Raw genomic sequence first — 26542 nt, 5'->3', positions numbered from 1 at the left:
AGAGATCACTTTTTTCCTTCAACCAGTGTTTATTGCATAACTAATGTGAAGCCTCAGAGTTCATTATTCTGCAAAGGGGACATGTGAAAAGTTATATAATGTCATGAACACTTACTCTCATTTAATTTCCTGGAAAATTGCCCACCTGAAAAATGCAATAGTGCTTTATCTTTCTGTGTGATGCAAAATGATCTAGCAAAGTTGAAAACTATTGTACAAATACGAGGTAATCCTATTTAAGATTATATCATATAACAAAGATGTGCTTTTTTTGGCAAGAAAAATCATGATTTAATTACGTTCATATAATTTTTGCAGCCCTAGATCCAGTTATTTGACCCTGCAACACTTTCTTTCTCTCTTTTTTTGGCCTCACTGTGCAGCTTGTGGGATCTTAGTTCCCTGACCAGGGATGGAACCTGCACCCTTGGCAATGAAAGTGTGGAGTCTTACCCACTGGACTGCCTGGGAATTCCCAGACCCGGAAACATTTTATAAGTGTGAATTTGCCGGAGCATACATTTTACTTTTGTTAAATTGCCTGTCTCTAAATTCCATATCTTATACAGTTAGAGTTGAGAACCTCTTTTTCTCTCTACCTTCACCTTTAACGAAAAAGCACTTTTTCTCTATAGGATTGATCTCTGTGGCTGTTATAATTGTAACTGTAGTCAGTGACATAGTGCAGAACAGCCTGGGATAATAATGTCAACTGCCAAGCCAGATTGGGGTTGCTGGAGGGTAAGATTATTTTCTTTAATACCCACTGAGACAAGTTTAGCATTGCAACCAGGTAGGAAAATTAATAGGAAAATCCTTCAGGATGAAAGGAACCTTAAAGGTCATTTAATCCAACCTCTGTCAAGTATATATCTCTTCTGCAATATCTCTAACAAGTAGTTACCAGCCTCAGTTTAAATTCCTTCAAGGATGGGGAACTCATTAAATACCAAGGTAGCCAGTTCCATTTTTGCCAGTTCTAATTGTTAGAGAGTTCTTTTCAATGTTGAGACTTGATTTACCTTTTCAAAGATCTTTACCTGTTACTATTTCATCATCATCATCACCCACCTTCTTTGATCCTATCATTTGGTGCCCATTTTACCATTTTAAACCTACAAATACAGCTATAGAGTTTTTGCCACATGCCTTGCTTAGGTCATAAATAAATCCATTTGTTTGGGAGGAGTTATTCTTGGTAAATCCATGTAGGTCCCAGTGATAACTGTCTTCTTGTTCAGATATTTGACAGTCTGACAGTTGACTATAGAATTTTGTCAGGAGGTCAGTGCCTAATCCACATTTTATAAGAGTGAATTTGCCGGAGCATACATTTTACTTTTGTTCAATGGTTTTGTTTACTTCTGTTAATGGTTTTTAGGCCACACTCCTTTTCCTTTCTGAAAATCAGAGCATTTGCCCATCTTCAGTCTTCTGCCTCTTCTCCTGTCATCCACTAATTATAAAAGGTGATAGGCAGTGATCCTGCTGGGATTTGTTAGTTGCCTAAGCATCAGAGAATGTGACTCATCTGTGTAGGAGATGTGAGTTCATTTGAGTCACCCGGCTGGCTCACTCACCGAGCCTGAGCTTCAACTCCTTTTTTCCGTTGTTTGGTCCACCTTTGCACTTTAAAGATCCATGAAGTCCTGTATCTGCTAACATGGGATCAGCATATCACATTTTTTTAAATTAATAAATTAACTTTTCGGTGCGTTGGGTCTTCGTTGCTGCGCACAGCCTTTCTCTAGTTGTGGCGAGCGGGGACTACTCTTCGTTGCAGTGCGCAGGCTTCTCATTGCGGTGGCTTCCCTTGTTGCAGAGCACTGGCTCTAAGCACACGGGCTTCCGTAGTTGTGGCACATGGGCTTAGTTGCTCTGAGGCATGTGGGATCTTCCTGGACCTGGGATCAATCCCATGTCCCCTGCATTGGCAGGCAGATTCTTCTTTTTTTTTTTTTTTTTGCGGTATGCGGGCCTCTCACTGTTGTGGCCTCTCTTGTTGCGGAGCACAGGCTCCGGAGGCGCAGGCTCAGCGGCCATGGCTCACGGGCCTAGCTGCTCCATGGCATGTGGGATCTTCCCGGACCGGGGCATGAACCTGTGTCCCCTGCATCGGCAGGCGGACTCTCGACCACTGCGCCACCAGGGAAGCCCAGCAGGCGGATTCTTAACCACTGCATCACCAGGGAAGTCCCAGCATATCATATTTTGCTTTAGGTCATGTGTCTCATTGGATTATGAGTTCCTGCCATGTGGGAACTATGTTTTGGTTTTTTTGGGGTTTTTTTAACCTCTTTATTGGAGTATAATTGCCTTACAATGGTGTGTTAGTTTCTGCTTTATAACAAAGTGAATCAGTTATACATATACATATGTTCCCATATCTCTTCCCTCTTGCATCTCCCTCCCTCCCACCCTCCCTATCCCACCCCTCTAGGTGGTCACAAAGCACCGAGCTGATCTCCCTGTGCTATGTGGCTCCTTCCCACTAGCTATCTATTTTACATTTGGTAGTGTATATAGGTCCATGCCAGTCTCTCACTTTGTCACAGCTTACCCTTCCCCCTCCCCATATCCTCAAGTCCATTCTCTAGTAGGTCTGTGTCTTTATTCCCGTCTTACCCCTAGGTTCTTCATGACCTTTTTTTTTTTTTCCTTAGATTCCATATATATGTGTGTTAGCATACGGTATTTGTTTTTCTCTTTCTGACTTACTTCACTATGTATGACAGACTCTAGGTCCATCCACCTCACTACAAATAACTCAATTTCGTTTCTTTTTATGGCTGAGTAATATTCCATTGTATATATGTGCCACCTCTTCTTTATCCATTCATCCGATGATGGACACTTAGGTTGCTTCCATGTCCTAGCTATTGTAAATAGAGCTGCATTGAACATTTTGGTACATGACTCTTTTTGAATTATGGTTTTCTCAGGGTATATGCCCAGTATTGGGATTGCTGGGTGGTATGGTAGTTCTGTTTGTAGTTTTTTAAGGAACCTCCATACGGTTCTCCATAGTGGCTGTACCAATTCACATTCCCACCAGCAGTGCAAGAGTGTTCCCTTTTCTCCACACCCTCTCCAGCATTTATTGTTTCTAGATTTTTTGATGATGACCATTCTCACTGGTGTGAGATGATATCTCATTGTAGTTTTGATTTGCATTTCTCTAATGATTAATGATGTTGAGCATTCTTTCATGTGTTTGTTGGCAATCTGTATATCTTCTGTGGAGAAATGTCTATTTAGGTCTTCTGCCCATTTTTGGATTGGGTTGTTTGTTTTTTTGTTATTGAGCTGCATGTGCTGCTTATAAATTTTGGAGATTAATCCTTTGTCAGTTGCTTCATTTGCAAATATTTTCTCCCATTCTGAGGGGTGTCTTTTGGTCTTGTTTATGGTTTCCTTTGCTGTGCAAAAGCTTTTAAGTTTCATTAGGTCCCATTTGTTTATTTTTGTTTTTATTTCCATTTCTCTAGGAGGTGGGTCAAAAAGGATCTTGCTGTGATTTATGTCATAGAGTGTTCTGCCTATGTTTTCCTCTAAGAGTTTGATAGTTTCTGGCCTTACATTTAGATCTTTAATCCATTTTGAGCTTATTTTTGTGTATGGTGTTAGGGAGTGTTCTAATCTCATACTTTTACATGTACCTGTCCAGTTTCCTAGCACCACGTATGGAAGAGGCTGTCTTTTCTCCACTGTATATTCTTGCCTCCTTTATCAAAGATAAGGTGACCATATGTGCGTGGGTTTATCTCTGGGCTTTCTATCTTGTTCCATTGATCTATCTTTCTGTTTTTGTGCCAGTACCATACTGTCTTGATTACTGTAGCTTTGTAGTATAGTCTGAAGTCAGGGAGCCTGATTCCTCCAGCTCCACTTTTCTTTCTCAAGATTGCTTTGGCTATTCGGGGTCTTTTGTGTTTCCATACAAATTGTGAAATTTTTTGTTCTAGTTCTGTGAAAAATGCCAGTGGTAGTTTGATAGGGATTGCATTGAATCTGTAGATTGCTTTGAGTAGCAGAGCCGTTTTCACAGTATTGCTTCTTCCAATCCAGGAGCATGGTATATCTCTCCATCTATTTGTATCATCTTTAATTTCTTTCATCAGTGTCTTATAATTTTCTGCATACAGGTCTTTTGTCTCCTTAGGTAGGTTTATTCCTAGATATTTTATTCTTTTTGTTGCAGTGGTAAATGGGAGTGTTTTCTTGATTTCACTTTCAGATTTTTCATCATTAGTGTACAGGAATGCCAGAGATTTCTGTGCATTAATTTTGTATCCTGCAACTTTGCCAAATTCATTGATTAGCTGTAGTAATCTTCTGGTAGCATCTTTAGGATTCTCTATGTATAGTATCATGTCATCTGCAAACAGTGACAGCTTTACTTCTTCTTTTCCAATTTGGATTCCTTTTATTTCCTTTTCTTCTCTGATTGCTGTGGCTAAAACTTCCAAAACGATGTTGAATAAGAGTGGTGAGAGTGGGCAGCCTTGTCTTGTTCCTGATCTTAGTGGAAATGGTTTCAGTTTTTCACCATTGAGGATGATGCTGGCTGTGGGTTTGGCATATATGGCCTTTATTATGTTGAGGAAAGTTCCCTCTATGCCTACTTTCTGCAGGGTTTTTATCATAAATGGGTGTTGAATTTTGTCGAAAGCTTTCTCTGCATCTATTGAGATGATCATATGGTTTTTCTTCTTCAATTTGTTAATATGGTGTATCACATTGATTGATTTGCCTATATTGAAGAATCCTTGCATTCCTGGAATAAACCCCACTTGATCATGGTGTCTGATCCTTTTAATGTGCTGTTGGATTCTGTTTGCTAGTATTTTGTTGAGGATTTTTGCATCTATGTTCATCAGTGATAATGGCCTGTAGTTTTCTTTCTTTGTGACATCCTTGCCTGGTTTTGGTATCAAGGTGATGGTGGCCTCATAGAATGAGTGTGGGAGTGTTCCTCCTTCTGCTACATTTTGGAAGAGTTTGAGAAGGATAGGTGTTAGCTCTTCTCTAAATGTTTGATAGAATTCACCTGTGAAGCCATCTGGTCCTGGGCTTTTGTTTGTTGGAAGATTTTTAATCACAGTTTCAATTTCAGTGCTTGTGATTGGTCTATTCATATTTTCTATTTCTTCCTGATTCAGTCTCGGAAGGTTGTGATTTTCTAAGAATTTGTCCATTTCTTCCAGGTTGTCCATTTTATTGGCATAGAGCTTCTTGTAGTAATCTCTCATGATCTTTTGTATTTCTGCAGTGTCAGTTGTTACTTCTCCTTTTTCATTTCTAATTCTATTGATTTCTGTCTTCTCCCTTTTTTTCTTGATGAGCCTGGCTAATGGTTTATCAATTTTGTTTATCTTCTCAAAGAACCAGCTTTTAGTTTTATTGATCTTTCCTATCGTTTCCTTCATTTCTTTTTCATTTATTTCTGATCTGATTTTTATGATTTCTTTCCTTCTGCTAACTTTGGGGGTTTTTTGTTCTTCTTTCTCTAATTGCTTTAGGTGCAGGGTCAGGTTGTTTACTCGAGATGTTTCCTGTTTCTTAAGGCGGGATTGTATTGCCATAAACTTCCCCCTTAGAACTGCTTTTGCTGCGTCTCATAGGTTTTGGGCCGTCGTGTCTCCACTGTCATTTGTTTCTAGGTATATTTTATTTCCTCTTTGATTTCTTCAGTGATCACTTCGTTATTGAGTAGTGTATTGTTTGGCCTCCATGTGTTTGTATTTTTTACAGATCTTTTCCTGTAATTGATGTCTAGTCTCATAGCATTGTGGTCAGAAAAGATACTTGATACGATTTCAATTTTCTTAAATTTACCAAGGCTGGATTTGTGACCCAATATATGATCTATCCTGGAGAATGTTCCATGAGCACTTGAGAAAAAGGTGTATTCTGTTGTTTTTGGATGGAATGTCCTATAAATATCAATTAAGTCCATCTTGTTTAATGTATCATTTAAAGCTTGTGTTTCCTTATTTATTTTCATTTTGGATGATCTGTCCATTGGTGAAAGTGGGGTGTTAAAGTCTCCTACTATGAGTGTGTTACTGTCGATTTCCCCTTTTATGGCTGTTAGTATTTGCCTTATGTATTGAGGTGCTCCTGTGTTGGGTGCATAAATATTTACAATTGTTATATCTTCTCTTGGATCGATCCCTTGATCATTATGTAGTGTCCTTCTTTGTCTCTTCTAATAGTCTTTATTTTAAAGTCTATTTTGTCTGATATAAGAATTGCTACTCCAGCTTTCTTTTGATTTCCATTTGCATGGAATATCTTTTTCCATCCCCTTACTTTCAATCTGTATGTGTCTCTAGGTCTGAAGTGGGTCTCTTGTAGACAGCATATATATGGGTCTTGTTTTTGTATCCATTCAGCCAATCTGTGTCTTTTGGTGGGAGCATTTAGTCCATTTACATTTAAGGTAATTATTGATATGTATGTACCTATTCCCATTTCCTTAATTGTTTTGGGTTCGTTATTGTAGGTCTTTTCCTTCTGTTGTGTTTCTTGCCTAGAGAAGTTCCTTTAGCATTTGTTGTAAAGCTGGTTTGGTGGTGCTGAACTCTCTCAGATTTTGCTTGTCTGTAAAGGTTTTAATTTCTCCATCAAATCTGAATGAGATCCTTGCTGGGTAGAGTAATCTTGGTTGCAGGTTTTTCTCCTTCATCACTTTAATTATGTCCTGCCACTCCCTTCTGGCTTGTAGAGTTTCTGCTGAGATCAGCTGTTAACCTGATGGGGATTCCCTTGTGTGTTATTTGTTGTTTTTCCCTTGCTGCTTTTAACATGATTTCTTTGTGTTTAATTTTTGACAGTTTGATTAATATGTGTCTTGGTGTATTTCTCCTTGGATTTATTCTGTATGGGACTCTCTGTGCCTCCCATCAGTAGATTTTTTTTGTGCCTTCTTTCTTCCTCTGTTGTGTATCTTAAAAATATGATTTGATATCATGATATTGTGGAAATCTACTAGTAGAAGGACAGAGTTCATCTAGTTTGAATCCCTATTTAAAAAGTAATGAAACCGAAGCCCAGAGACTTGCTTAATTTAGATCTTAACTGTGATTTTGGCAAGATCTCAAAGAAAGTGAGTCACGGTATCGGCCAGAATCCAAGTTTCTCATGGCCAGATCTGTGCACTTTGTACTAATTCTTTTTAAATTTATCACGGTTACCTGTGAAGCCGCTTCTCATTCTTGGCTGTCTTCCCTCTTTTCTCTCTCAGGGATTATTTACAAAGGTCTCATGAGAATTCATTCCTGGGGAACCATATTGCCTTTTAATGTCTGTAGTCAGGATTATTTCTGAATGGATTCCATCAGCAGCAACAGCTATTCATTCCCACTGAACACTTCTAAATGGCTGACTGGAAGTCAGCAGTCAGCATTCATTCTAGCCCACTGTTTCCTTTTCTTACTATTGTAAGCTTCAGTATGAAAATAAGAGGCCATTTCCTTTCACATTTCTAAGGACCATGTCAGTAGCCAATTCTTTGTGGATGGAATTGAAAAGTAGCATTCCCCCCTCACCCCTCAACACACACACATATTTAAGAAAAAAAATTCATGGAGACTATTTTTTAGTATAATTGGGTTTCCAGCAGGTAGTCTAAGATGCTACAGTGTCTGTGCCAGTTTTTCTCAATCGTCTGCAGTTAAATATACTGCAGCTCTCTGTGGTGTACCTCAATTATTGTGACTCTTTTCTCCTTGTCTCCTAATTCAGGTGCTCTCGCAGTTCCACACTCTGGTTCATAGATTTCTATATACGTTTGACATGTGTCTACTCTGTCTCTTCTGTTATTCGCCCTTCGTAATTTATTTGAAAATACGTACTCTTCCATTTTATTTCAGTTTTGAATTCCTCGATGGTACACTAACTCTTGGTCTGCAAAGGTATCTCTTCTTGTTAGGCCAATATTTGGTATTTCCCTAGTTTGAGGAGCTACGCTTATCTACTTCGTATTTACTTCCTTATGGTAACACGTCAACTGTTACCCCATACGCTTCACTTTGGTATCTAACTATCTAGATCCCTTAGAATTGTAACTGATAAATCTCCCTTCTCCTCCTTTTTTATTTTTTTTAATTAAAAAAAAATTTTTTTTTTGCGGTATGCGGGCCTCTCGCTGTTGTGGCCTCTCCCGTTGCAGAGCACAGGCTCCGGACGCGCAGGCTCAGTGGCCATGGCTCACGGGCCCAGCCGCTCCGCGGCACATGGGATCCTCCCTGACCGGGGCATGAACCCGTGTCCCCTGCATCCGCAGGCGGACTCTCAACCACTGCGCCACCAGGGAAGCCCTTCTCCTCCTTTTTTAACCTGAGCATACTGGACAGCCTCCAGGGTCTGCTTCCTTCTGTGTCATATAGTCATCCTCTGGAGCATGTGATAGCTTTTCCCGAGTTTTTTCACTTTCCCTCTCAGAACTGAGTTTAAAGTTTTCCTGTTCCAGAGGGCAAGTCCACTGCCAAATGAATGCTCCAGTCTTCACAAGTTGTAATCAATCCCTTGTTCATTATTCTGATTCATGGGCTGTCATTCAGGGAAACCAGAGCCATCTATGTAATAAACTTCCAAAATCAAGCATCTCATGGAAGAGAAGATGGAATACCACCTCTCTGCCATGGAATTTTACTTCCTAACATGTTTTTCAGAGGTCTCCCTGAGAATCAATCCATTCATTCTTTGAAAAATCAACAGGAATAGAAGCAATTTTTATGACTGACTCTTAGCTGGCTCTGTCATGTATTGAATGAATGCCCTTAAGAAACATCGTATACCCTTCATGTGGCCATGTGCGTTCTGTATACAGTACACATACCCCTCATAAAGGATTTTCAAATAGCCAACACGTATCACTTCTTCTAGATATAATAACAGAACTCTTCCATCTGTTAAACCCTATGATTCTTCTGTATGTTTCTGTCGAACATATTCTTATTTAGCATGTTTTCTAGAACTGATAGTGGTCAGTGGCAGCTCGGCCAGATTAGGAACACCTTAAACTGGAAGATTAGTCAGTCATTCTAACAGGTGAGTCAGATTGCTTATGATATCTACCCTGAAGCAAGTGAGAAAGCCAAGTCTAGCTAGCCAGGTGGAGTATTTTATCTAGAATGAATAAGGAATAGATGGTGGTTCAAACAGTCAGGCATTGAAATTGGGGAGGTCCAACGATGGGCAGGTGTTTGGAACACAGAGATCAGGATCCTGAAAATTAATGGGTGTTCAGTAGAGGGGAGTTTTGACTGCAAGCAGTGGGCTTTCAGCTGTGAGACCAACATTCAGAGGCTAGAACCTAACCTCTGGGAGGACAAGTGAGAACAAGCAGGAACAGACGTGAACATAGTTATTTGAATTGGGACATAAAGAAGAAGTGAAACCAATAACAGGACTGACTGCATGGCAAGCCTTCCAAGCTATTGGCCTAGTACTCTATCTTCAAGATTCAAAGTAGGATTGGTCCCAGCCTGGGGTTGAGCCTGCTAGTCAGAGTGAAAGGATTCCAACTTTGATAGTTAAAAGGCCAGCAGAGGGGCTTACCTGGTGGTGCAGTGGTTGGGGGTCCGCCTGCTGATGCGGGGGGCACGGGTTCATGCCCCGGTCCGGGAGGATCCCACGTGCCACGGAGCGGCTGGGCCCGTGAGCCATGGCCGCTGAGCCTGTGCATCCGGAGCCTGTGCTCCACAACAGGAGAGGCCACAACAGTGAGAGGCCCGCGTACCGCAAAAAAAAAAAAAAGGCAGCAGAGGCAGAACTGTCCATGATGATCCACACAGGGACAGAAGCTCCACTGGTACAGAGCTTCTTTCACTCCTCTACTTATAATCTTTTGACATTATTTTACCTCTACCTTCCCTCCCTGAACTTTTTTTCCTTCTGACTTCTCTTCTGTGCTCTTTCTACTACCCCAGCAGAGAAAGATAGAGATGTTTTCTTGGTCTTGTCCCTGTCTCCCCTAGCATCAGGAAGGCCAGTGTACATGTAGTACATAACGGTCGATGGTGGTGTCTGGCAGGAAAAAAAAATAACAGAGTACAAACTTAGCAAGTTATAACGAAAGTGTGTTTTTAATTTTTTTTGGATCTCTGAATGAGCCAACAAATTTTCTTATCCATTCTTGTAACCCTGGGGCCTGAGCTGTTCCTGGGAGGGAGTACTTTGTTGTGCTTTTTTAAGGACTATTTTTCAACTGACCTGGTTCCACTTTTTTCCCTAGCTACTCTTCTTTTAAGATTTTAATCAATAGCATTCATAACAAGAATCTTTCTTGCAAGCAGCTTTTCATACCAAAAATGATGGTCTATAACCAAAGGATAACAGAGACTATGATCAAAGCCTTCTATACGTACATTGCTATTTCAGCTAGGCCTCATAGGACTTAGTGGGTTGTAGAGGCCCAACACATTCTTGCATATTATTTATATTTTCGTGAGTCAGATTCTATAAATTTATGTATACAACATGAGTTTATAGGTTTTTTTTCCATCTATCTCTAGGGTTGCAATAGTTTCCAAATCTTTTGAAGGAAAAACTGATCGCACAGAAGAGTGGTACGGAACTCAGTACAAACAAGAAGCTATACCAGATGAAGTCATTAAGGTAGGGTTAACCCGTCTGTGAATAAGCTGATGTGTGAGGGACACACAAGAATATGAGCTCCCTAGATCAACCAATTCACGGCCCAAACTGTGGAGAGTGATGGCCCAGCACTGTCTGTACCATCCCAAGAGGAGTGAACAGGGAGGTGGAGAGCTGGAGCTTAGGTTTTGCATGAGGAAATGATACTGTATGAGGAAATGATACTGTAGCCACCTTCTCGTCTGTCTGTCAGACCAGCAGGGCTGTAAAGCAGACTCCAAGTCTCATGCGGTCAAAGATCAATGAAGTCCAAAGTACACAGGGTTGCAAAGGCACCAAGACAGGCAGGAAGAGATGGAAATAGAGAACCTGAAAGACAGATGCAAGGGCTGAGAGCTCACGATCTTGCTGTGAACACAGGTGGGGAGCAATTTCTGGGATTCATACCATCTTCACTTTAGGAGGGGCTATATTTTATGCCTCATATTGTATCATTGCTCTTTTTGTCAACATAGGGTCATTATGATTTGTTCCAAAACAGGTATGTATGGATAGTATGTTACCCCATTCATCAGGAGTCAGGATTTTGTTTGTGAGTCTTATCTACTTGTCCAGTACTTTTTCTTTTTTGGTTCTCATTGGCTGTGTAGCTTTGAGACTGTGTCCTTTATTCATGGGGAGATACCAGAAAGCCTTGCTCTGACTAAATTCTAGTTAAACTTGGGTAATGGATATTTCTTAAATGTACCAGGGTAATGATGATACAGAAAAAAGTAGTTTAAGAAAGAAAAATTATTACTGGGACTTTTCTGACATATTCACAACACATAAGGAGATGACTGAAGCCCTTTAGTATGTGAAAATGTCCATCTTACTAAACTGTGAGGAAAGCTGATCTCCAATGAATTAGTGCTGGGTGTGAACTAACCCTCAAACAAGAGAAAACCCCTGTTCACCAAATTCTGATCATGACAAACCTGCCCCAAATGGGAATTTAAACAAATTGATCTGGAAGCTCAGCAGTGAAATTACTTGCTAAGTTTACCAGTCCCTTCGATTCAGCCATACTGGGGACTTAAGTTGCTACATATAAATAATATGGCCAACATCCCCACCATCCCAGTGCCAAAAGACACAAATGCAGGGACCAAAATAGAACCACAAGAGCTGCAAGGCTGTGCCACATCAGCTGGAGACCAAATTACTGAACCCAGAATCATTGGCAGTTGGTTGCTTTTTTTTTTTAATAATGAAAAGTCTTATAAATCAGAGTTCATCAGTCGTAGTCTGATCTGCCTCACTTAGCTTTTGGAAGTAGCCCATGGAACAGATCCAACCTGCAGGTTGTGTCGATCCTGTCCCACAATCCAGATTTGAATCTCAACTTTGTCCTTAACCTTATGCTTGAAATATTGGTCCACTTGAAAATGCATGTGGTCGTCTGGGAGAGAAGTAGACCAGGCCTCTAGAAGTGCTGAAGTCAAAGAAGCCCCCTTTAACGTAGTTTTCAAGCCATACATGCAAGTAATATAGTGTAGCTGAAAGTTTAACTCTTTTAAATGACCTATTGTCTAGCAGTTGTGGGTATTTATCTCTGTGCAGATTATCCTCCATTCTTTAAAGAGCTGGAGCAAACATGATCTTCATATGGACCAGTTAGCCTCAGTTCCACAGTCTCAGATTGTTCCTTCACCTCAGCTGGTCATTTTAGACATGTGTAAAGAGGAAAGATAGATAAGTGAAAAACCTTGATTAGTTCCAGAGACTCCCGTTCAAGTTTCATGAAAAGTCATTGATAGATCTTGGGAGTAGCCTTTTTATATATGATGGAAGAGAATGCTGTGCGACATTTATTCTCTTATTATTTGCCTAGATATTAAGCAATGTGACTGTTTTAAACTCTTAAATCAGATTCTAATTGCTTTTGTGTGTGTGTGTATGTGTGTGTGTTTTCACTATTCATCCAGAAATGGCAAAATGCTGATCTGAATGGGAAATTTAAACTTCCAACGAAGAATGAATTTATTCCTACAGATTTTGAGATTTTATCATTAGAAAAAGAAGCAACACCATACCCTTCTCTTATTAAGGTAATATGTTAGAATCATTGATATTAAATTTAGGGGATAGACCTATTACATAGAAGGGACTAGAGAGATGTTTTCTTGCATTTGGTACTATGTTGATGTGCGGGGCTCACACCCTATAGATAACAGAAAAGTTGCAGAGAGAATAACTACAAGAAATATTAAAAGGCTAGGCATTTTAAAATAAACAAAACTATACAGCATAGAATCTAGGGAATTGTTTTCTTTGCAGACAATAAAATAGTAAGTCTGGAATGTAACTACAAGTCTATTGAAAGTGGGCTTTTTTCCATGTTCACTGAAGACCCAATAAGGAAGTAGATTTATGCTGCATCATGAAAGTTAGAGATAAGAATGAATCTCTAAAGCCTGGAAGAGAGCATATCCAGGGGAAGCTGTTGGATTTCCTGCGCGTAAAAACAATTCTTTCTCATTTTGACAGAGTGCTATATGAAGTTAATGGAGTTATAAACCAGTGGGAAGAACGATTGAGAAGGGTGTTTTCTTTTTCAGAATGTTCTTTTCATGTCATTATTTCACACCTTGGGTAGATTGTGTAGAAAAATGGATCAAATTCTTACAGCACATCCTCTTTTCTAAACTTTAAAACTAACTCTTTCTAAACGTACCACCACAGACAAACATCTTTCTTTCCCTTTTCTTCAAATGACCTAACATTCAGATTAACTCAATGAGATGAGAATTAGTGTTTAGGACTATGAAATTTAATTTATCTCAAGCAACTAGATTATCAATGAGACAATCATTTTTCTTTAAAAATGACATTTTAATGAATTATAGGTTAGGTTATTCAAAGAGAAAGCTTATTTACTTCTCCTATTTTTATTTTTTGTTTGTTTTAAATAGGCCATTTTAGCATAAACTAAGGAGAACATTAAACCATTTATATCTCTTGTCAGAGTTTCAAGGTAGTTTCAAGTGAACTTTAAGACTTTTTTTTTTAAATTTATTTGGCTGCGTCAGGTCTTAGTTTTAGTACGCGGGATCTTCTTTGCAGCATGCGGAATCTTTTGTTGCGGTGTGTGGGCTCTTTGTTGCAGCGCGTGGGCTTCTCTCTAGTTGTGGCATGCAGTCTCCAGAGTGCATGGACTCTGTAGTTGCGGCACACGGGCTCTCTAGTTGTGACGTGTAGGCTCAGTAGTTGTGGCACACAGGCTTAGTTGCCCCGCAGCATGTGGGGTCTTAGTTCCCCAACCAGGGATCGAACCCACATACCCTGCATTGGAAGGCGAACTCTTAACCACTGGACCACCAGGGAAGTCCCTAAGACTTTTTAAAATATAGTATGAATGAGTGAGTGGAGAGGCAAAGGAGTGGCTTATTTGTTCATCCTTGGCTGTGTTGGTCATCCGTTGTGGTGTAACAGATTACTCTAAAATTCAGCAGTTTAAAACCACAAACACTTATTTTATCTCATGCAGTTTCCAAGGGACAGGAATGTGGAAGTAGCTTAGTTGGGTAGTTCTGGCTCAGGGTCTCTCAGGTTATGGTCAAGCTGTGGGCTGGGACTTTGGTCATCTGAAGGCTCAACTAGGGCTGGAGGATTCTATTCCAAGTTCATTTGTGTGGCTTTGGGCAGACCTTAGTTCTTAGGTACATGGGCCTCTCCATAGAGTTGCGTGAACATGGCAGCTGGCTTACCCCAAAGTGAGTGATCCAAGAGGGAAAATGAGTGATCAAGGTGGAAGCCACAGTGTCTTTTATAATCTAATCTCAGAAGTGTCATATCATCACGTCTGCCATAATTTGTTGGTCAGACAGAGACCAACCCTGGTCCAATGCAGGAGAGAGGACCAGTCAAGGGTGTGAATTCCAGCAGGCAGGGATCCATGTGGCCCACTTTGGTGGCTGGCTGCCACACACCCACCCCCCAAGGACTCCTGCATCTGTGTCCCTGCATCCAGAAAGACAGGGACAGGACATTTGGTATTGGCTTCACCTGTCTGTCTCTTCCTCCACTGTGTCCCCATCTCTTTGACCCAGGGTGCTGATAAGAGGGTGATTTCTCTCTGCTACTGGAATCACCAGTCATCTCTCCAGCTTCCCACCAGCTGACCCTCTGAGTATGCTTCAAGGCCATGGGACAGCAGTCTCTCCAGAACAAAGCTCAGCTATTGCCTCTGTCCTCCTCCTCTTGAAGAGTGATTTGATTGAAGACTTTTGCCGAATGTGCCTGTATTTCCCTAAACATACTGTTTCTCCATCACAGGATACAGCTATGAGCAAACTCTGGTTCAAACAAGATGATAAGTTTTTCTTGCCCAAGGCCTGTCTCAACTTTGAATTTTTCAGGTACGTAAAATGAATCTAGCTACAAAGCTTCCTATGAAAATCAACAATTACATTTCTGAAAGTTTTCTTTGCTTCCTTAAGAACCTATGTCTGGAAATAAAAGGAATTAGAGTTTTTTAGCCTAGACAAAGGAAGGCTGCTTCTTCCTGTTAAGGGAAGGCTGTAGACTCACCAGAAGTTTCACTGAAGAAAGATTAAATAATTTGGGGTGGTTTTTTTTGTTGTGGTTTTGGTTTTGTATTCCTGGAACTTGCCCGGAAGAAGAGGTAGTAGTTACTAAATGATCTTGAATCCCTTCCAGCCCTTTAATTTTCTGGAGCCCTCAGATATTGCTTTCTGTATTCCTGGCTGGCTGGAAGATGTTTAATAAAATTTATGAATAATGCTACTGTTGCAGTGATTTCTCAGTATAAATCTTTAGTTTATCTCTATCTCATTTGTGTGATAATGCTATCACTCAATTCAAATTTTACTTTGTGAGTTTGCACTCTATAATTTTATATTTCTAAAATTCAGTGGTCTGTGTTTATAAAATAAACCTATCATTTTTTAATAATGTTCAATATAATGATCAGCTTTTTCATTAATTTTTATTTGATTTGCTTGGCATGAAATTAAAGCTGGATGTGTTTAAATGTTTTAGGAAAGAGAAAAAGAATATCTTGAGTAGGAAGTTAATAGTTCACGAACAAGTATGTTGAGATTGTAGGGATGTAAGCATTGTTTATTTATAGCATGAGATTCATAGATTATCTAGAGCTGCACTGAGATTGTTGGTGGTGTTTTTTGTTTGTTTGTTTACATCAAACATGGGCTTTTTTTTTTTTTTTTTCGGTACGCAGGCCTCTCACTGTTGTGGCCTCTCCCATTGCGGAGAACAGGCTCCAAACGCGCAGGCCCAGCAGCCATGGCTCACGGGCCCAGCCACTCCGCGGCATGTGGGATCTTCCCAGACCAGGGCATGAACCCATGTCCCCTGCACTGGCAGGCGGACTCTCAACCACTGTGCCACCAGGGAAGCCCCAAACATGGGCTTTCTGATTATGGCTTACTGTTGGTAGAGAGCATTACAAAGCTGGTTTTATTTTTTGATAGTTCAGAGTGATATTTTTAACACTCTAAGCAGCTTGTCACACTTCCCCATTTGGCTTCTATAATTTGGCTTCAGAATACCTTTTGAGAGGCCATTTGATATGTTTGCATTCTCTACACTGCCTAGCATAGTTCTCAGAATTTAAAATGTCTGCTTCCCACCAATCCCTCTCCGTGTTCTGGTCTCTCTAGAGGTAAACACTATTAGGTTTCTTGTACGTTCTTGAATAAATTTTCTGTTTGTGTATATCCTTTTAATCTTTTCAGAAATAGGATAATATTATGTATATGTACAGTTTTTAAAACTCTGTGATCCATATTTAAGCATATAACATCTGGTTACAAAATAATATGTTTTAAGTTAACAAGTGAACCAGGATTTAAGAATTCCACTTGAATCATGTTCTCTTTTAAAAGTTAGTTTAGGACCCTCTCCAGTTCACCAGCATAGCTGCTGTGGATGCAGCATTTTAGGACACTTCTTGGAATTGCATTCTGAGCTTGACCCCTATGACTTTGAACTCGCAGATTTGTTTTTTTCTAGCTTTTCACTTCCACCTAAGGGTGCCTGTGGGGATGAACCCTTTCAAGGACTCTCTTTTGTTTTGATGCTTTTGTGAGTTGTGCTAGTAAGTTTCTGAACTGCTTCCTTCTATTTGACTAAAGAAAGAAGTCTGTCATCATGTATAATACTTAAAAAATTAAATGACAGAGTGTTATTTAGATTTGCCAGGTGGAGAATGTATAGCTTTAGCATTTTCTCTTTGATTTTAATTCTCTGTGGCTAAGCATTTTACCCCTATTTTTACTTAATTATCAGTTTTTGATAAAATTTCTGGCTCTGATGTCAGTGCATTGGTTATATTTCCTGTGCTATAGATAGAGTGAAACTTTTTTTTTTTTTTTTTTTTTTTTTGCGTTACGTGGGCCTCTCGCTGTTGTGGCCTCTCCGGTTGTGGAGCACAGGCTCCAGACGTGCAGGCTCAGCGGCCATGGCTCACGGGCCCAGCCGCTCCACGGCACGCGGGATCTTCCCGGACCAGGGCACGAACCCGTGTCCCCTGCATCGGCAGGCGGACTCTCAACCACTGCGCCACCAGGGAAGCCCAGAGTGAAACTTCTAATTTGCTGCCAAACAAACCAAGCCACGAGGCTACCTCAGGTCCTCTGTACTGGCTATTTCCTCAGCCTGGAAAGTTCTCCACCCATATATCCCCAGGGCTTGCTCCTTTGCTTCCTTCAGGTCTGGACCCAGATGTCACCTTTCAGAGTGGCCTTGATTAATAATTAATAATAATTTTAATAATAATAAATTAATTTATTAATAATAATTTTATGTAAATTAGCAATCTCCCTGTCCCACTACCCATCACTCCTGTTCCTCTGACCCTGCATAATTTTTCTCCATAACACTATCACCACCTGATGTATCATATTTAAATTTATTATTTGTCTCTTCCAACTAGGCTCTAAACTCTGTGAAGTCAGGGACTCTGCCTGATTTGTTCCTTCCTTATTCCCAGTACCTAGAGAAGTGCCTAGCACTGTAGTGAGAATGTAGTACATATTTGTTGAATGAAGGAATCTTTTACTTGCTTCTCATAAAGGTAAGCAGTGTCACATAGTCAAATGAATAGGTCATTTGACTTAAATCTGAATCGTTAACTCTGCTGCTACTAGCCCAGGTGACATGAGGAAAATGATGCCTCTTATTTGGGAAATGAAGATTTAAGTTAGGTCATCTCTGTGGTCCTATTTAGCTCTTGCATTCTGTAATTATTTCCTCTCTTTTGTTGCTCTTTCTCACTTAAAAATTTTCCTGTTTTAATATTTTTTCCTAGTTCTGGCTGTAGTTGTATGATGGATATTATCAATTACTTTACTGACAGTGTTCCAGTCTCTTGGTTTGGGAGGAAACTCAAGAGATAAGCTAACATTTTCACAGGTCTTAATTTTTCTCTTTCAAGTCTCAGTTTTTCCCTTTTAAGTTTATATAATCATAGCACACAAACTTCTCAATCTCATCCTCCTGTCCACCAAGGGTATGGCTTGCTTAGAGGGAGAAAGAGGACATGCACATGCTGTTATCAGCTCTGTCAGCCATGCCTTCTCCTATTAGCCTAAATGTAGGCATGCGTTTTGGCCTGTTCCTCCTCCTCACCTACCCAGTGTTTCTCACTTGTCAGTTCTACCACGCCATCTGGGGTAAGCGATTCCTTCTCCCTCTTCACCACTACCAGCACACATGGCATATTTCAAGCTTCTTTGTTAAACATCGTGTTTTTTTCCTCATGAGAAGAGTCAGATTCAGGAATTCAAAGTGTATCTTCAGGAAGTTATTTTAACCCCTGTTCAGTTCCTTGATCCATCTCGAAAGGCCATATCACATTGGGAAGTAATAAATCAGCTATTTTACTGTCAACATTTTCTTCCAGCCCATTTGCTTATGTGGACCCCTTGCACTGTAACATGGCCTATTTGTACCTTGAGCTCCTCAAAGACTCACTCAACGAGTATGCATATGCAGCAGAGCTAGCAGGCTTGAGCTATGACCTCCAAAATACCATCTATGGGATGTATGTAAGTACCCACGTCTTAGAGCCTTCCACTCATCAACCTTTTTTATATTGATTTGCTGGAAGCATTTTTGATTGAGGGTGTGAGTTTAATTTCTTTTTTTTGTGACTAATCATATTTTCGCATCATTTAATTTTTAAGTTAGCTCTTACTCTTAAGTATTCAGCAATATACCATTCATATTATGCAAATTTTCCTTAATTTCTTTTTTTTTAAACATCTGTCATCAGACTGTCATATTTTTCTCCTCAAAACAAAATTGGACCCTGATTTAGGTTTAGATCTCTCCCATTCTGTATCTGAAGTCTTGGTCTTTGACAACAGAGAATGAAGTCTTCCTGCCATTGTAAAACAGAAGGTTGGCCTATACTATTTCCCTAGACATTCAGATCATGAGGCTGCATATTCATACTCTTCGGTCATGTTTCTTCATTACCATGCCACTGCTTGAGGTATCAAAGCATTTCTTTTGTTTTTCTTTTTGTTAGTCGCTACATTTATGCTGATCCTCTCCATTGCAACATGACATACCTGTTTATCAGGTTATTGAAGGATGATTTAAAAGAGTATACATATGCAGCACGCCTCTCAGGTTTGAGCTATGGCATTGCATCAGGAATGAATGCAATACTTGTAAGTAACATGAAAACAAAAGAAAAGGCATCACACCGTTTAAGCATTATGTTGAGCTTGGGAAAACTATTAACTTCTGCACTTTAAAACAAGAAGATTGATGGTTTTTTCCTTGCACCTTTTTAATGATTGAAGAACTCAAGTTAGTATTAGTTCCACTAACAAATGATTTAGTAGAGTTTAGTGCATCTTGTGAACATGTATTTGTGCTACATTTATTTGCATGTTCCTCTGCTTGAAATGTTTAACATATTAATCCTGAAAGCATGTTGTTCTTTCCATGTATTTGAATATATTAACATCTGTAAGTGAAAGATACCCATAGTTACTGTTGTGCTGAATTTTACTTATATTATAAGCTTCTTTATTTCTGCTGACAGTAGTAGAAAATTCCTGTGTTCAAATACGTCTGACATTTTCATTTATTTTGTCGCATGTATCATTAACTACTTTAAAGTGTGTTTTAAGATAAACATGATTAAATGCATCCCAAGAAATAACTAGATCCTTTCTCTTGAAACCGTTTCTGTTATGTTTCCAAACTTATATCTCATTTCCAAATTAACATGGCACACATTCATCTTCACTTTTCTTAAAAATATATTGTATGTTTTCATAACAACTAAAATGAGAGCATGCACTGTGTACTCTTTCTAATTCTATACAAAAGGTTTTAGGGTTTTAAAATTTTATTTATTTTGCAGTGACTTTTTTTCTTCATACAAGTAACTTTTCTGGTAGTTTTTGTTTAATGTATAAGAATGTATATAACCTAACCATTCTCAGAGTCCAGGGAAATTTGAAGCTCAGAGATCAAAATAAAATCCAAATAGAAAAGTAATAATCTATGGTTTATTTTTTGCTGTTGAGTTTTAGTAGCATATCACCATTAAAATAAATAATTTTTATTTTTAATTTGTGACCAAATGGGCTTTTCGCTAGTTGTCAGTCTAGTTCCCACGGTACGTGATGTGCTTTCCATGCGCAGTGACCTTCACTCCTGCTGAGATGCTTGCCTATCAATTTTCATAAGGTAGAGGCGTCCAGAGATATTCTAGTTGCAGTGTATCCGCTACCTCTGTGGGTGCCACCATGTGGCAATATAATAGTAGGAAATGTGATAGTAGGCTTCCCCTGCTTTTCAAAATGTTATGCTTTCAGAAACTATTAAAGTAAACTGTCCTAAGGCAAAATCCAGACAGTACATACAGTGTATCCTTACTTCACATCTGTTTTGCCACTGGCTTTTGGTACATCAGCAGAACTCATCAAACAAGCAAGTAGTGAGACCTATGGACCATTATTGGGCAACATTGGACAAGAAAAGTGGCAAAATGCCATATAATACAAAATTGGGTCTTCCTGATTTCTTAAAAGATGATTTTTAAAAATATTTAAATATAAACAATTTGGAGACATATCCAGTCGTTTGCTAGGTAACCCTCCCCTATGATTTTTACCTTCTTAACACAACTATAAAAATCTTAAGCCTGCCATTCTTTAGAAATTCTTTTTGAAGGTTAAATTTAAAACACATTCTATAATTAATTTTGATTTAATGAGAACTTGAATTTTGATGATATATAGTGTGTACTGCCATAGTTTGGCACCAGGTAAGTTTCCTGCTATTGTTTTTGTTTAGGAACAGCATATGCTTTGGGATATTAGTAAATAAAGATGGTCCATGTTATCTTCCTAAGTGTTGAAGTATATTTATGAGAAATGAAATTCATTTAATTTCTTGTTTTATTTTTATTTTGATACACCTGGTTTGGGGATTTTCTGCATGTTTTAAAGTCAAGTTGAAGTTGTTTCATGTTAATTTTAGACTTTTAATATCCTGAACTCTTTCCATAGCTCTCAGTGAAAGGTTATAATGACAAGCAGCCAATTTTGCTAAAGAAGATCATTGAGAAAATGGCTACCTTTGAGATTGATGAAAAAAGATTTGAAATTATCAAAGAGGCAGTAAGTTTTCTCAACTTATTTTTATAATTTTTTTTATTCATATGGTGATATTGCCACATTATGAACATTTTTGAAAAAGGCGAGGAGGAAAAGAAGCATTCATAACCCTGTGGCAGTCATTTTATCCTATCTTTGCTGAATGCTATACTCTATCCAGAAGGAAAGCCTGGGAGACTCTGGTGGACACCTGGCCCCCTTCTCTGTAGGTCCTAAGAGCTAGGATAGCACTGACTTTCAGAGAGGAGCCTGAGGTAGACCTAGTGGCTTTCAGGGACTCCTTGAAGGTTTCATCCAACCTCCATTTAAGAAGACTCCAGGGCTTCCCTGGTGGCGCAGTGGTTGAGAGTCCACCTGCCGATGCAGGGGACATGGGTTCATGCCCCGGTCCGGGAAGATCCCACATGCCGTGGAGCGGCTGGGCCCGTGGGCCATGGCCGCTGAGCCTGTGCGTCCGGAGCCTGTGCTCCGCGATGGGAGAGGCCAGAATGGTGAGAGGCCTGCGTATGGCAAAAAAAAAAAAAAAAAAAAAAAGACTCCAGGGCTTCCCTGGTGGCTCAGTGGTTAAGAATCCGCCTGCCAGTGCAGGGGACACAGGTTCGAGCCCTGGTCTGGGAAGATCCCACATGCCGCAAAGCAACTAAGCCCATGCGCCACAACTACTGAGCCTGCACTCTAGAGCCCGTGAGCCACAACTACTGAAGCCCATGTGCCTAGCTCCTGTGCTCCGCAACAAGAGAAGCCACTGCAGTGAGAAGCCCGTGAACTGCAATGAAGAGTAGCCCTCACTCGCTGCAACTAGAGAAAGCCCACGTGCAGCAATGAAGACCCAACACGGCCAAAAATAAAAAATAAACAAACAAACAAATAAATAAATAAAAAGGGAAAAAAAAGAAGAACACTCTATTCTTCAGGCAGGGACCTCAGCCTTCCATGACAGCCTTGTCACATTAGGGCAGACTATTTAGGCTTGATGTATCTTCCACTTAAATTCAACTCATGGTTGGTCTAGTAATGGAAATATGGGATGGATAGCTACTTTAAAAGCCAAACTATGACCTTCATAGTTTCACCAAAAGAAATTATCATCAGTTTTCAAATTAAGATTCAATATTTTATATATATATACATATCCATGTTGCTTGCTTAGAGAGACTTTTGGGATGACCTTATGGTGAAGAATTAAAGGATGCCAAGAGATGGAGGCCTTGAAAACTGGGGATAACTTTCTGAGAGATGAAAGAGATCCCATAGTGAAGGTACTTAGCGTACATGTCAGATGCTGGGGGTAAAGCAGCAGCCTGGACAAAGAAAAAGTATGCTCAAGACTTCTCTGGTGGTCCAGTGGTTAAGACTCCAAGCTTCCACTGCAGAGGGCACAGGTTCGATCCCTGGTCAGGGAAGTAAGATCCTTCATGCCTTGCAGTGTGGCAAAAAAAAAAAAAAAAAAAAAAAAAAAAAAAACCTTTTGAAAATACAACATGCAATCGTTTTTTTTAAATTTATTTATTTTATTTATTTTTGGCTGCATTGGGTCTTCGTTGTTGCACGCAGGCTTTTCTTTAGTTGCAGTGAACGGGGGCTATTCTTCATTGAGGTGTGCGGGCTTCTCATTGTGGTGGCTTCTCTTGTTGCAGAGCATGGGCTCTAGGCAAGTGGGCTTCAGTAGTTGTGGCACACGGGCTCAGTAGTTGTGGCTCACGGGCTCTAGAGCGCAGGCTCAGTAGTTGTGGCACATGGGCGTAGTTGCTCCGCATCATGTGGGATCTTCCCGGACCAGGGCTTGAACCCGTGTCCCCTACATTAGCAGGCGGATTCTTAACCACCGCACCACCAGGGAAGTCCGCAATCATTTTTAAGACTCAGTGTACACACCTCACTCCTGATACTATTTCTGGTGTTATAAGGAACATATATTTTAATTGAATTTAATTGAAGTTCTGTCCTCAGAATTTTACATTTTACGTTTCTTAACTTTAACTTTACATTTCTTAATTATGGGGCCAAAAAACAAAAAAATTCCTTTAAAAAAAAAGTAAGACTTCAAAAAAAAAGAAAGAAAAAGCATGCTCTTTAAGTATCAGAAGGGAGAGAGGAGTAAGTCCCATTCTAAATTACATAACTTCAAAAAGGAGGATGAAGCAGATACCCCTGCATCCCATTTAACACATCATTTATGCAAAATGAAGTTTGATTATAGCTGACCTTTTGAAATGATTTTAAAAAGATCGATAAAATTAACAAACCCACGTCTCCCTTCACTAGTATATGCGATCTCTTAACAATTTCCGAGCTGAACAGCCTCACCAGCACGCCATGTACTACCTCCGCTTGCTGATGACTGAAGTGGCCTGGACTAAAGATGAATTGAAAGACGCCCTGGATGGTGAGACTCTTTCTACTTATAGCCTAATGCTTTCTTCATTCTTTTCTAAAATCATTTTGGTTTATCCTATTACCTAGTGTTTATGCTTTCTAATAACTTGTAGTTCCATTAAAGCCAGCTGTGCATACTGTTTTGGGGGTTTTTTGTTTTTTGTTTTTTTTTTTACAAAAGCAGTGGTGGCCTTTGAAGTGGCTTTTGTGTTCAGGCAGTTTAACCACATTTGCTGTTTTCAACCTGGACCCACAACAGTCAGTAATTACTGTACATAGATTTCTGCAGATGACAGTGTTTTGACCCAAGCACTTACCTTTTTAATATTGAAGTTTTCAGAAAAGGAAAAAAGGGCTGAGCTTGAAAGTCTCATCACACAGAAAGAATGCTTAGGCATTGTTGTTGTTGTTTTTGTTTTTGTTTTTGTTTTTTTGGCGGTACGCGGGCCTCTCACTGTTGTGGCCTCTCCCGTGGCGGAGCACAGGCTCCGGACGCGCAGGCTCAGCGGCCATGGCTCACGGGCCCAGCCGCTCCGCGGCATGTGGGATCTTCCCGGACCGGGGCACGAACCCGTGTCCCCTGCATCGGCAGGCGGACTCTCAACCACTGCACCACCAGGGAAGCCCGCTTAGGCATTTTTAGATCTATTCAGTTTGGTTAAAAATGGAAAATATGTAAAGCCTAAAGAGTCATCTTTTGTTGCTTTTTTCCTAAAATTTTAAATCTTGTCTTCAGAGCTTTTGCTTTAAAGTCCTAAATTCCTCAAGGGCAGTGAATTATGCCTTCCTTTTATCCTCTTTATTTAGTATCTAGTATATTATGCCCTCAGTGTGTGTCTAATGAATGTCTATTCAGTGGAATGAAATTACTTTCAGGGTTGTTTCATTGGAAAGAATATAGACCAATACTACCCTTTATTATTGTTTTATCTTTCCACTTCTCAGCATTACTTTACCTATTAATCTTTCTTCCTACATGCTCAGCAATAAGAGAAAAGAAGTGTTGGGCTTCCCTGCTGGCGCAGTGGTTGAGACCGCAAAAAAAAAAAAAAAAAGTGTTGAATTTTTAATGATCTTTTATGACAAGTCCTTTCTTATTATGTATCACTACGCCTTTGATGACTTTAGTGACAAATCAAGAGCAAAGTATTGAAGGTCATTATTTTATTGGTTGAGTAGGCATATAGATTATAAAATTCATTAACTAGAACAGATACGTTTTTAATCTGGACAGTTAACACACCTTTCTTTACAAAATGATTATGAGTCACATCCGGTTGTAACAAGCAGGAATTTTACCTTTTTAAAAAAATACCACATAATTGATTTTAAATACATTTTCAAGAGACCGAACCTGCATTCAGCATGATCCAAAAGCAGAGATTTGGGGATTCCCACCCCCTTTGTTAGATTTTGGGTCAGATGGTATATGAATTATAAGCAGAATTAGTTCTAAAGTTTCACATAGGCATGTGATGCCTTCCTAAAATGTGTTTTATAAAGAGAAAGTCAGCAGTTTTTCCGTTGAAATTTTCTGCTCTAATAATCATTCTGTTTTGATATATATGTTCATCAATAATCCGGTAATGCCAACATGGCTTAATCTGGAGACAACTCAGTATGAGAGGCTGGCTCCCCCTGACTCTACGTCTGTCAGCTATCCAGGTGCCAGGGTAGCAAGAACCTCAGAATTCATTGTGGTCCAACAGCAGGTACTGCCTGCCTGCTCTGCACCAGGCGCCAGGCTGCCGGTGCTTGAGATTAAAAAATGATCAATTAGGTGGGGTTTCTTGGATCAAGGAGCTCCAGTCTAGTGGCAAAGCATAAATGTAAAACAGATTGTTTTTTGTAGAGGCAAAGAGACTGAGTATTGTTGTAGAAGTTTGCAGAGAGAGCTGAGGGGTCTAGTGAAGGAGACTTCTAGGGCAGTGCAGTGGAGTGCGATGGGTATGCATTTTGGAATTAGACTAAGATTCAAATGCAGCTCTGCCACTTACTAGCTTGATGACTTTGGACAAGAAACTTAAATTTTCTTAACTTCAGTTTTCTCACCTTTAAAATGGGGATAATAGCGCATAATTTATAGTTTATAAGATAACATCTGTAAAATGCCTGGTGCATAGTAAGCACTTGTTAATTCCCTTCCTATGTCTCTCTTTAAATTTTATTCACTAATTTTAGCATCCATTGCAGCATTTATTAGTATGGTGTCCTAATGGAGAAGGGACAACTCTTCTTTACTGAAGAATTAAATCAGTACATGTAAAAGTAATGAGAAGAACAGAAAATTCACTATTAGGATTCCATAATAATAATTGATACAGGCAGTATCCACCATTGGATGCTAAATTAGTGGGTAAAAGTTAAGTAAGGACAAAATATTTGTGTAGTCTCAAAGTATTTCCTCCAAAGTAAATATTTAGAAATTATAATGGGAAAAGAAGGCATTGGTGGGGTGACTTTTCCTAATTGCTTGTAGAGCATACATGAGTTCCTTAATTATAACCAAAAGATTAAAACAGTCCCCTGGCAGACAGCACTATAACCACGTGGTCAGTGTTTACATCACCAGTATTACAGCGTAACAGCGTCGTGTGCCCCCGATGTGATGCCCTGAGAAAGACATATTACCTCTGGGGTATTCTTTCTAAGAATACAGAAGCTCAGTTTAAGCATGAGAAAACACTAGACAAGCACCAATAAAGGGCATTCTATAAAATAACTGAGCAGTACTGCTTAAAAATCTTAAGGTCATGAAAGGCAAGGAAAGACCAAGGAACTGTCACAGATTGGAGGAAACTAAGGACACATGACAAGTAAATGCAAGGTGGGATTGTGGGTTAGATCCTGGAACAGAAAAGGGATATTAGTGGAAAACCTGAAATCCAAATAAA

General features: G+C 39.6%; 1 protein-coding gene across 2 annotated transcripts in view; it reads left to right on the top strand.

Moving 5' to 3' along the window:
* The window catches only part of IDE (insulin degrading enzyme), a 122693-nt gene that overhangs the window by 80315 nt on the left and 15836 nt on the right, over positions 1 to 26542 (top strand). Inside the window, exons 12-17 of one of the 2 annotated variants that reach the window (XM_082630053.1) lie at positions 10524 to 10626; positions 12573 to 12695; positions 14923 to 15005; positions 19163 to 19307; positions 21165 to 21275; positions 23538 to 23658. In XM_082630053.1, coding sequence (XP_082486179.1) covers positions 10524 to 10626; positions 12573 to 12695; positions 14923 to 15005; positions 19163 to 19307; positions 21165 to 21275; positions 23538 to 23658 — 686 coding nt within the window. Of the gene's footprint in view, positions 1 to 10523; positions 10627 to 12572; positions 12696 to 14922; positions 15006 to 18532; positions 18678 to 19162; positions 19308 to 21164; positions 21276 to 23537; positions 23659 to 26542 lie in introns of both variants that reach the window. The other variant, XM_082630052.1, reaches the window with a different exon arrangement.

This window comes from Mesoplodon mirus, assembly GCF_964341445.2.
Source record: "Mesoplodon mirus genome assembly, chromosome: 2".
Lineage (NCBI taxonomy): Eukaryota > Metazoa > Chordata > Mammalia > Artiodactyla > Ziphiidae > Mesoplodon > Mesoplodon mirus.
The sequence above is the reverse complement of the archived record's forward strand: the minus strand, read 5'-3'. Positions and strand labels throughout refer to the sequence as shown.